The 12,698-nt window shown below is 40.2% G+C and overlaps 1 protein-coding gene across 3 annotated transcripts in view; it reads left to right on the top strand.

Moving 5' to 3' along the window:
* The window catches only part of ptchd1 (patched domain containing 1), a 150,105-nt gene extending 139,765 nt beyond the window's left edge, over positions 1-10,340 (top strand). For all 3 annotated transcript variants that reach the window (XM_030123295.1, XM_030123294.1, XM_030123293.1), the window contains 2 exons: positions 4,313-5,031; positions 8,656-10,340. In XM_030123295.1, coding sequence (XP_029979155.1) covers positions 4,313-5,031; positions 8,656-9,756 — 1,820 coding nt within the window. In that variant the 3' untranslated portion in view covers positions 9,757-10,340. The remainder of the gene's footprint in view (positions 1-4,312; positions 5,032-8,655) is intronic.
* Positions 10,341-12,698: the final 2,358 nt, after the last annotated feature.

Genomic DNA, 12,698 nt, shown 5'->3' with positions numbered 1-12,698 from the left:
CGAACAACAGAGCAAAATACCCATGTGAAAATAGAAATAAAAGAGCCTGAAAATCAAAAAACAAAAATGAAACTCTGCCATATCTCCATTTGACTAATTACCTAAAATATCGATACAGTACTGTTTAATATCGATACAGTATCGTGAAGTGAAATATCGCGATATATTGCGATACCGATATTTTCTTACACCCCTGTTTACGGCAGTGTGACATTCGCTGTCTACATTCTATACACAATTCTGTCTGTTTTCCGGGTGCTCGCGGATACGTATCCAGACGGAGAATACGGAGCAGTACAACCAGGAACCGTGGAGGTAGCGGATCTTTCCAAAGAGTGACTGTGTGAGTTCGTAAAAAACTACTGATACATTTATGACAACTACCCTCATCAATATCAACATTAGTATCCACATTAGTATTACCTCCTCTGTCGCACCATGTTTGTTATTATTGACTTTCTTCGTCTCAAAAAAAACTTATTTTGTCCAGTATGGTTAATTAAGAGCGGCGCCCTCTGGTGGATTAATTGAGAAACAGTCATTCCAATGCATTAAATGTCAGTAGCAACACTTTGTTACAGTCAGATTAATGACAATGACAATAAAGAACATTTTCAAAAGGAGTTAAGAACTCATATCCGTACTGGGTATCAGCAAGTAATCAAATATAAGTACTTGTACTTGTACTCAGTCTGGAAAAAAGAGGAATCGGTACATCCCTAATGAGAGAGATGAAATTCAATTTGACAATTACCCTTTTTTAAACATCGTCCTAATTAAATAACATGATTTCGATTTAAATTTGATTAATCGTGCAGCCCTAATGACCACTCCCATAACTTATTTAGCTTAATTGTTTATTGTTTATTCTGTTGTTTTAATTGGTATTTTTATTTCACTGTTTTTTAATTGTACAGCTGCTTTTATGTCTTTTTAATCTATTCTTGTATTTAGTCTTTTTATTCGTCTGTACGACACTGTTTTAATTGTACAGCTGTTTTCTGTTCTTGTATTATTTTTTTCTTATTTTTGGTTTTTCCCCTGTAAATCGCTTTGGAAAAAAGTGTCTCCCAAATGCATAAATATACATATTAATTTTTCCATACATTTCATATCTCTATTTAGACTTTTTATTTGGATAGAGAGAAGAGTTTTCTACCTACATAAGTTTTAACATACAATCTGAAATCTATCTTATAAAACTATAATGAAATCCATAGACTGGACTGAGTCAGTACTTTTTTAAAGATATTTTCTCTCACATCTTACGGCAGCTGTGTAAGCGTATATATCACCAGTCCACATCAACCAGTCTCAGGGTGAGGGTAAATATCCAAACCTTTTCGGTCAGGCATCTCTCTCTTTTCTCTCACCTTCCCTCTTTGCAGCAGTAACATCTGCCCCCCCCCCCCCCCCTTCACTCTTCCACACTGGCTCAAGTTCCCTCGTTCTAAAATATGCACACAAACACACGCACAGATGCACAGACTTTTCTCAGTAACTCCCACGCCTGAGGCGCTGGTACGTCACGCCTCTGCGAAGGTGTTAAGTGTTTCGACATGGTGAGGTCACTGGATGAAGGGATAGTCGGGGGGGGGGGGGGGGGGGGTGCAACTGGTGACTCACATTTGCCATGGCAACCAAGACAGAGTAAACCATAAGAAAACCGCTGCATGAGTCTATAAACATTTATGTGGATGCAAATGAGTATGGACATGGACCTGTAATTAATCCCTTATTCTGTAAATAATCGTAGGTGTAAATGTTTCCTACTTTTTGTGTAATTTTTCCCTGTCTTGGCTTATTATATTTTTGAAGTAACCTGTTGCTTCAGTCTTACATTATAATCTTGCATTCCACAGCAGTGCTTTAATTTCTCAAGTGGGACTGGTTAAGTCACAGTTAATGTTCTTTCACGGTGTTACATCTGTCACTTCGCATATTCACAGTTCAGTCAGGATTGAAATTCAAGATTCAAAGCGTTCATTGTCATATGCACAGTTAAGAAATATGTTCCCAGTACAATGAAATTATTGATTTGCTGTCCGCAGAGTGCCGAATATGTAAAAAAAGAAAAAGAAAAAAAAAGGGTTGATTGTTTTGAGACAGAAAACAGCCACAGTAAATCCACAAATCACCTCTGTTTTCGGTACGGTTTGTGTTGTCAATAGCTGAACTACAGATCTGTTTGGAATCGTCCGAACAAGTTCAGAACTGTCACAGTTTAGTCTGAACCGTGGATCAACAAACGACAACTATGCAAAGATGATAACATCACATCATAACTTTATACCGTCATAAACCTCAGAACTCACCCGTGTGGAAGAAACACTACCATTTCAGGACCAAACTCCATTCTTTTCATTTAGAACCGTGTCCAGTGGCGAAAACGACAACAGTGTTTCTAGCTTTTATCACTTTGTCACTTTCTTTGCCTCGAAAAGTTGTTTTTTAGTGGTTCTCATCCAGTCTGATCACAGTCAAAGGCCCTTTGATGTTAGTTTCCCCACTATGGGAAACTGTGTGACTCACTACTCCCTCTAGTGGTCACACAAAGCTGTCAGTAAGTGAGTTTTTGCTTTTTTAAATGGAATTATGAATTTAAAACATTTCCCTGTGGTCTACATAAACTGTAAATGCTATACTTGGGTCTGAATTCTTCATTAATTCAACTCCACAGGTCCGTCTTCAACCCTATTTCTGAGTAATGACACCAGAAATGTTGTTTTTAGCGCTTGGCCTTTAAATGCAAATGAGCCACTTCATGCCCCACCCCCTCCAGGTTGTTGGTTGTGCTGCTCCGTCCCCTTCAACCAACAACTGGTTGAAGGGGACGTTGGTTGAAGGGGTTGTTGGTTGAACAACCTTCAACCAACAACTTTAGGTCATCTGCTCGAAGTTTGGACATATTTTCATTATGAACTATTATTGCTGTTGTTGATAAACAATTATGTCGTACTTGGAGAAATGTTCGTCAGAAGTCTTGACCTTATATGTGCAAATGTTGTGACTAGTTATAAAATGTAACAAATTAAGAAGGAATTGAAACGGGTTGTAGAAATTCACTCAATTTTTGCCAAAAATTAATATAAAGATAGCTTCGCAGCACCTGGAGCATTCAAATTCAAACTTTACGAACTATTAGGGTCCAAATACGCAAATAAATGAACCAAAGACTAATAAAAGTAGGTTTAGCAAAATATGACATGCAGTCCAGCACATTATCATTCATGGCACAATTCTCTCTATTGTAAACACTCTAATACCATACCATACCAACTTTATTTATAAAACACTTTAAGAACTTTATAGTTGGCCAAAGTGCCGTACACGAATCATAAAACAGGGAAATAAGAAAAACAGTGATAACACAGGGTGCAGAGCGGGCTAAGAACAACAAAATACAACCATCATAAAAACAAAGACAAACTAAAATCTGATAAAAACAGCATAGGAAATATAAAAAAAGAAAAAAAAGAAAAATGTTGTGCCAGTAAAGGGGTAGGTTGCATAATTAGTAGTAGTAGTAGTAGTACAGGGTGGGGAAGCAAAATTTACAATGAACATTTAGTTGTTTTTTCTCAGCAGGCACTACGTCAATTGTTTTGAAACCAAACATATATTGATGTCATAATCATACCTAACACTATTATCCATACCTTTTCAGAAACTTTTGCCCATATGAGTAATCAGGAAAGCAAACGTCAAAGATTGTGTGATTTGCTGAATGCACTCGTCACACCAAAGGAGATTTCAAAAATAGTTGGAGTGTCCATAAAGACTGTTTATAATGGAAAGAAGAGAATGACTATGAGCAAAACTATTAAAGAAGAATGGGAGAAGTTGTCACCCGAATATTTGAGGAACACTTGCGCAAGTTTCAGGAAGTGTGTGAAGGCAGTTATTGAGAAAGAATGAGGACACATAGAATAAAAACATTTTCTATTATGTCAATTTTCTTGTGGCAAATGAATTCTCATGACTTTCAAAAAACTCATTGGTCATACACTGTCTTTCAATCCCTGCCTCAAAATATTGTAAATTTTGCTTCCCCACCCTGTAGTAGTAGTAGTTTATTTCGAGCACATAGAATCATCAGATAACAAAGAATCATACAACATGGTCAAAACAAATAAATAAATACAATATTTTTTGGGCTCGAAAAGGAGTGGGAAGAAGTATAACTCCTAATTCTTTGAGGGATCATGGAATATTTGCTCTTAGGGCTGTGGTGGTCTGCCTAAATAGAAAAATAAAAAAACAAACATGAATCTGTGATATAATTCCCTCATTCCTTCCTGTTTTCCACCAGGTCATGGGCTCTTTGGCTCCTTTGAAATGCTGTCATCGTGGAGGCGGACCAGGGAGGACCAGCACGTGAAGGAACGCGTGGCGAGTGTTTTTGAGGACGTCATGCTGCGCTTCTCCGGCTCCACCATGATCCACCTCATGACCTTGGGCCTGGCTGCTTCACCGCTCACCAACATGGAGGCCGTCCGGCTCTTCTGCCGCACCGCCGCCCTGGCCGTCACCATCAGCTACGTTTACATGCTGTCTTTCTACAGCTCCTGCCTGGTCTTCACTGGCTACCTAGAAACCGGTTACAGACACGGCTGCTTCTGCCGGCGAGTCCCCAAACCGGATCGACTGGACTCCAAACCAGCCTGGTACAGATGTCTGATGTACACTCGATATCAGGATGAGACCCAAAATACCAACCCGCCCCACACTGATGGACATACTCACACTACGAACTCCAACTTGAATCACACACATGTTCACACGCACCCGCACACAGCGAACAACCCTACGGCGCATGGACACGGTCACATGGCGAACTCCACGCATACACATCCACACCCTCATCAACATTCCACAGCCAGCACGGACCCTCATCCTCAGGACTCCCACCTTTTGCTGGGCTGTGTGCGGCGTTGCTACGGAGACTGGATTACTAACACCTATGTCAAACCCTTTGTGGTTCTGCTGTATCTGGTTTACATTTCCTTTGGATTGATGGGCTTCCTGCAGGTGAGACGCACACCACAACAACATTAACACATAAAGACCCAGTGCTGCTTCTGTGGATGTTCCACATTCACTACGGAACCTCTGAACGTCCAAATGGGTCATGTCTGATGACCATGAAAAGATGACAAACTGTATTTTACACCAATTATTTACATGGATTGATAGGAGTAGTTGAGCAACAGGTATTAAACATTTACATCATTAGATGGTTTTGGTCAGCGGTGGATGTTTATGGGTTAAGTCCAGCTTGATATTAACCACAGGCCTATATAACAGTAATCAGACTCACCTGTTTCTGAATCGCTGAGTTCTTGTGAGGGTTGTGGGTAGGGATGTACTGATAACACTTCTTTCCAGACCGAGTACGAGTATTTGCATTTGAGTTGCCGATACTGAGTACCGATACGAGTACTTAATAACCCCATTCCAGTTCTTAGTTCCTTTTGTAAATGTGCTTAATTGTCATTGTCGTTAGTCTGACTGGAACAAGGTGTTGCTACTGACATTTAATGTGTTGGAATGAGCGTTTGTCAATTAATCCACCAGAGGGCGCCGCTCTTAATTAACCATACTGGACAAATACCACGAAGAAGAGTAAAGTTTTTTGAGACAAAGAAAGTCAGTAATAACAAACATGGAGACGACAGAGGTGACACTAATGCGATACTAATAATGCAGCATTTTCGCTAGTAAGGTTTAAAGGCGAAGCTTCAGCAGGTAGAGAAAAGATAAATGAGCGATAAGTTTCGTTTTAACTTCTGCTGGCGGGGGTCCGCACCGCTTCATACCCCCAGCCCAGCCCTGGGTAGTTGTCATAAATATATTAGTAGTTTTCACTAACTCACACAGTCGCTCTTTGAACAGATCCTCTACCTCCATGGTTCTCACTGGTATTCTCCGTCTGGGTACGCATCCGCTAACACCTGAAAAACGGATGGAATGTACGCAGAGGACGGACAGAACACTGCATCCGTATCTGTCTGTGTCTTTAACATTACTTACAGTCAGTGTTACTTTTATCACTGGCATTTATTTTGAAAAATCTCCACACTCTTCACACTCCCCACACATTATTCCTCCTCCTCGTACCTGCTGCACTGAACTGTGAATGTCACACAGCTGTAAGTGGTATCGGTGCATTTGTATCAGATTACTTTTACGAGTACGAATACAAGTACACACACAGAGTATCTGAGCCGATGCCCGATACTGGTATCGGATCGGTGCGTCCTAAACTGTGGGGGTTGTGCCAGAGTCTATCCCAGCTACCAACAGGTGAAGGTGGGATACACCCTGGATGTGTTGCAAGTTCACCTCAGGACCACAGAGACAATCATTTACCCCTTTGGGTGATTTATATGTAGAACTAACCTATTATATGTAGAATTAACCTATTAAAGTGCATGTCTTTGGATGGCAGGAGGAAGCAGGGGCACCCTCCACACAGAAATTGAACCCAGGACCTTCTTGTTGAGGCAAAAGTGCTGCATCACAGTGGTGCCCTGAATGAAATATCATGGCAAAACTTCTTGAAAATATAAGCTTCATCCTCATTTGCATTAACCAGTCGTGGTACTGAAGCACTTTTACTAGTGAACATAAGACTGTGCTTGAGAATTTTATGCAACTTAATGCTTAAACTCATTTCTCTGATCATCTTTTGCATAGTTTTTATGAACTGTACTTTTCAGTCTACTTTCTGCCCAATGGAAAAACATATCTGAATGTGTTGATTTTGAATGTTTGCAATAAAATAAAGAATTAATCACTCCATTACGGGATGGAAACTAGAGGTCGATCGATATGTTTTCTCTAAAGCCGATGCCGATTTTTTTTTTTTTTTTTTTTTTTGGTCAGTTGATGGCCAATATCTACAGCCAATTTTTTGGCCGATATTTGAGGCCTTTTTTTTTTTTTTTAAAGCACATTGACCATAAAATACAATTGAAACACTCAGATAATTAAGATTTTTATGCAGCAATATAAATGAAACAAGAAAAGCACACAGAGAGCGCAGACCTCCGCCAAGACAGATCTGTCTTCCCCCCTCATGATCACCACCAAAATGTAATCATTCTTTCTTATGCCAGTATTAATGTTTCCTGAAAATTTCATGAAAATCCGTCCATAACTTTTGGAGTTGTCTTGGTAACAAAGAAACAAACAAACAAACAAATACGCACGCAAACACACAAAGCAAAGCGATCACAATACCTCCTGGTGGAGGTAATTATAAATACACGTACACATAGTACTCCTTTAACATTTATTGAACTTCAAGTGCTGCCCACACAGGTGCCTGATCAAATATCTTAAAACATTTTTGCTACTGATCAAATATTGATTTTCGAAAAAAAAAATTAAGGCCTATAGCCAATATTGTAAAAAAAATCTATATATTGGTCTTCCACTAATGAAAACATTCTCTTCCCACTTAAACTAAATAAAACCTTGTGGATTCGAAGCTGAAAAGTTGGATGTTCTGAGCTATAGCGATACATGGTTTTTCATGGTAGTAGTACTACAAATTAGCACTTTGCAATAAAATGAAACTCCTGTAGTTTCATATTATATTCTGCTGTTAATATCGTATCACAACTTTCACGCTGTTTGGCAGTAGTTCCATCTTCTACATGATATGGATGCAGGAAGGAAATTAGGATGAAAGCGACACAAATGCGTAGAGGAAAGTGAAAAGGAATCAGACACTGTTTGAAGTTACAAATAAAAATGAGATGATATTCATTATGACTACTTTAGATAATTACTTGATTCCTAATATATCATGATGTATAACAGTACTTGCATATACTGTGATAGAAGAGTCGGCCCATTTTAATAGTAGTAGTAATAATAATAATAATAATAATAATAATAATAATAATGATAATAATAGTAATAATACATTTTATTTATAAGTGCCTTTCAAGACACCCAATGACACTGTACAACAAGATAAAACAGACAATCCATAAAATACAAAGAAATAAACAGATAAAAGAATAATTCCATACATAATTACATTTTACTCATCCCTACTATAAACCTATGATGATATTAAAGCATGATGCATTGCTGTAGATTAAACCAAGCAACAGTACATGAAGTACTTAAAATGAGGTAAAATTAAGACATCTACAGTGATAAAACTCAACATGCACATTAATGCAGCAGTAAAACCTCTAATAAGCATCTTATATACCTTATAACACTGACAGAGACCATTTTGCTGCAGAAGAGTCGTTTTACTTTATTTACTTAAATAGATTTTACTGATTATAGTTTTAAGTAAGGTTTTGAATGCCAAACTTTTAAATGTATTGAACTTCACAGTGTACTTGTAGTTCTTTTTCTTCAAGTAAATAATCCAAATACTTTACTGAATATTTATCGCTGCATTCATCAGACTTCAACTCTTTAATTTCAGCGACCTGCATACAAAGAGGAACTGTCTGATCTGTTTGTTTGACTGATTTGTTTTTCATGCCGGTGTCATAGATATATCATTCATAACTGTTGTGATTGATTTGTTTGTATTATTTCTTGGTGCTCGTATGATGTTATTCAGTTGTTGTGAAAGATCTGCAGACACACCCCTGACACTGACACTGTTCTCGTCGACAGGTGGCCCAAGGTTCTGACCCGAGTGCACTGGTTGCCATGGATACAGCAACAGTATTGTACACGCGTGCCCAGCACAGATACTTCAGCTCCTACTCCCCAGTCATCGGATTCTACATCTATGAAAGCGCCCCTTACTGGAATTCCTCAGTACAGCGTGACCTCCTGGAATATGCCAAAGGTTTTCAGCGGATCAGCTGGCTGGAGGCCTACCTGAACTACCTGTCGGACCGCAACCAGTCCACCAGCCAGCCGCGGGAAAACTTCACCCACACCCTGCGCCACTTCTTCCTCCGCGAGCCGCAGTTTGCTCACTTCGGGGACGACATCATATTTGCGGAGCGCGGTCAAGGCGAGGAGCCCGACGTGGCGGCCTCCCGCATCTTCCTGGTCGCCAAGACGACGGAGAACAAGCGCGAGGAGATGTCAGTGCTGCTGGACACACTGCGCCGCCTGTCACTGACCTCGCGAGTCCGCTTCCTTATCTTCAACCCCTCTTTCGTGTACCTGGACCGCTATGCTGCGGCGGTCAGCTCGCCCCTCAGACACTCACTGCTGGCGGTGCTCTTCCTGTTGGGTTTGTCCTCTCTAGCTGTCGTCGAGCCGCTGGTCTCCGTGTGGCTGGGCCTCACCCTCCTCTCCGTCCAGTTTGGAGTGTTAGGCTTCATGACCTTATGGGGCGTCGAGCTGGACTGCATGTCTGTGTTGTGTCTGATCTCCGCCCTCGGACACTCGGCGGACTGCAGCGGCCCTCTGCTCTGTGGTTTCGCGTCGGGCCGGGGCGAAAGCAGGACTCGTTGGGTGCGAGTGGCGCTCGAGAGACACGGGGTGCCCTCTCTACAGACGCTCATCTGCTACAGCGCTGCCCTGGTGCCTGTAGGTTCCGTACGCTCCAACCTCACCCGCACACTCTTCCGCTGCCTCACCCTCACGGCCGGATGCTCGGCCCTGCACACGCTGGCTTTCCTGCCCACGCTCCTCACCTTCCTGCCCCCCTCAAAGAACAGGGGGCATCGGCCCGGGGGAGAAGGGCAGAGACAGGAAGTGGAGTGCGTGGAGATGAACGACAGCACTCGAGTGGTCGACCAGATCACCACTGTCTGAGCACTGGATGATGCTTGTTTTCTGGTCACTTGGTTGCCATGGGGACTGCCGGATGAGATTTTGGTCCGCTGTAGTCTTAGGAGCCGCTGTGCATGCTGCAGACAGGAATACTGATCCTTGTGAAGAGAGGTGGAAAATGAAATTGTAACAGCGAGAGGGCTAGCGAGGGGGGGGGGGGGAATGGCAGGAGTGTCAAGATGAAATGGACTGAAACAAGAAAAAGATAGTTGTGGGCTAGTAAAAACAGAGAGAGAGAGAGAGAGAGAGAGAGAGGCTGATACCCAATGCAGTGTATCCATGGTTACTTGCTTGTTGCTAATGCTGTGTGGCATGTGAATGAGCTCTCTCTTGAACAGCCGATCCAAAGTTCAGAATCAGTTGAGGTCAGGCCAGGATATGACTATCACAGAGGAAAATGCTACACTTTTCACATCTCCAAAATCTGCTTTAGATCTGATCACATTGTTTGGCTACTGCTATCTGTTGCACAAATACAGCTACAATGACATGAGGCAATCATCTGTATGACTCAAGTATTTCTACTTTAATGCTGGGCAAATAAAGTCAAATCACTAAAATGTGGTCTCAAGTGGTTTTGGAACAGATCAGTTGTTTTTGTAATGGGGCAAACCGTCCGCTCCAATTTTTATGGGGTACATTCAGAGTCATAATGTGAACATCCAACCTCAAAAATCTCATTTTATATCGGCACATGACGTTGCTCAATGTGTTTGAAAGGAGGAAAACATAATGTCGTTAAAATGCCGTTATCAAGGTAAAAGCTGCAGTGATTCTTCTTCTCATAATAAAAGTATCTGTGTCTTTTGATGGGTACTTGGTACTGGGGTCGCGGATCTGAGTGCTTTCAGTGCAAGAGGGAACAAAACAAATTTACGTTAATGTAAAACAGCAGTCCGTACTCAGGAACAACTGTGGATGTAAAATTTAAAAGGTCAGTTCGGTCTAATTCTGAAAACATGCCATCTAATTTGTTCGGTTGTGGTAACAAAGCAATTGGATGAAAAAGAAAATGAGCCTTTGGGGACATGGCAATCCGTGTATCATTCGTTCTTTTCATACTCAATTGAGAATCCACAATTGAAAAACAAAAAAATTACTTGTTATTTCATTATTCATGTACGAATCAAAATATGTGTTGTTTTTCATCCTTTCAATTGTACGCACAAATTAAAAATTGGAAATAAGCAAATGGACCAAATGTCGGGGTTCTTGTTGACATTTTTGATATCTGATTTGGTATGATCCAGAAGTTACTGACTTCTTTGTGAGTTGAGCTGGACAATCGTAGGTTTGCTAGTATTCTGCCTAATGTATTCTGCGGTAATGGAGAATTTCGTGTTATTCAGAGGCAGCAAACGCGTTACTCTCAAGGACGACGACATGACAACTGAAAAAATCAGCAGGGTCTTCCAGTTATTGTTGTTTTGTCTCATGCAGTGTGGCCATGGTAGCCAATCTAAGTAGATGCGACTTCGCGTAACACATGAAGAAGTCAGTAACTTCCGAATCGGACACCAAAAATGTCGACATGAAACCTGACATTTGGTCCATTTGGGTCAGTGTATCTTTTGGTTATTGGATTTTCTTTTTGGAAACAAAAGAAAAACTAGTGGTTAATTGATTTTCATTTTAAAATAGAAGAATTAAAATTGAATTTCAAGGTGTTTTTCTTTTTCAGTGTCAAAACAGATAAACCAAGTTCTAAAAACGGATCGATTTTCATTTTCTCTTTCTATTAAAAAAAAAAAGTCACTACCTGACAGAAATGGAAAAATGGACCAAAAATGCAGATTTTTTTTCACTTTCTGAAACCGGATGTTGTCATTTTCAAGGAAAGAGCGCTAATTCCATTGAGGTCACAAAGATTCTTATGAACGATGGGTTTATACAAATCTTTAAGTTCATATGAAATCTGGATTTTTGTTATTAGAAAGAGAAAATGAAAATCAGTGTTTTGTTTTTTTTTCCCCAAATTTGGCTAATCTGTTTTGACACTGAAAAAGAAAAACATCTTGAGATTAAATCTTAATTCTTCTATTTTAAAATGAAAATCAATGAACCACTAGTTTTTCTTTTGTTACTGAAAAGAAAATCCAATAACCAAAAGATACACTGACCCATTTGCTTATTTCCAATTTTTAATTTGTGCATACAATTGAAACAATGAAAAACAACTTATTTTTTGATTTTTGATTGGTACATGAATAATTTTTTATTTTATTTAACCTTTATTTACCCAGGAAGTCCCTTGAGATGAAACCTCTTTTTCGAGGGAGACCTGACCAAGAGGCCCATCAGTACAATACAAATGAAGTAACAGAGTAATAACGAAATGAGTCATTTTTTCCATTTTCCGATTGTGGATTCTCAATTGAATATGGAAAGAACGAATGATACACGGATTCATGGGTATGTTAAAAGTCATTTAATTTGCATTGTCAGTAATGGAAAGCATGCTAAGTAAAAGATTTCTGCATAGATTTGAGTAGAGCTGCAAACAATTCATTGACTCAAAGTGATCCAAAAAAAAAAAATTCAACCACAATTCTCCTGAATCAAAGCTTTGTTTCCTTCATTTCTCTGCTGCTAAACATTGGTTCCACTGTTGTTTCACATGGACGCTGATGCCGCGTTTTCACTACGTGAAACCAGCTCGACTCGGTATTCCTGGAGACCGTTTCCATTACAGGATACTACTGACTTTACAGTACCTGGACGTCATAGCGATGTGGCGCATTATTTCCGTGTCGTCTGCTCAGAGAGTTGCTGATAAACTCGCTCGTTGCGTGTTGTCTTGTCTGAATTTTTACGTCGGCCACCTAAGACTGAATCTCCTCGACCGACCATGGTGTAGTTTTGGGCTGTTATCATGTGGATTAATGTACCGCTATATTTACCGTCCACTTCCACATCTGTTTTTT

This window comes from Sphaeramia orbicularis, chromosome 20 (genome assembly GCF_902148855.1).
Source record: "Sphaeramia orbicularis chromosome 20, fSphaOr1.1, whole genome shotgun sequence".
Taxonomy (NCBI): domain Eukaryota; kingdom Metazoa; phylum Chordata; class Actinopteri; order Kurtiformes; family Apogonidae; genus Sphaeramia; species Sphaeramia orbicularis.
The sequence above is the reverse complement of the archived record's forward strand: the minus strand, read 5'-3'. Positions and strand labels throughout refer to the sequence as shown.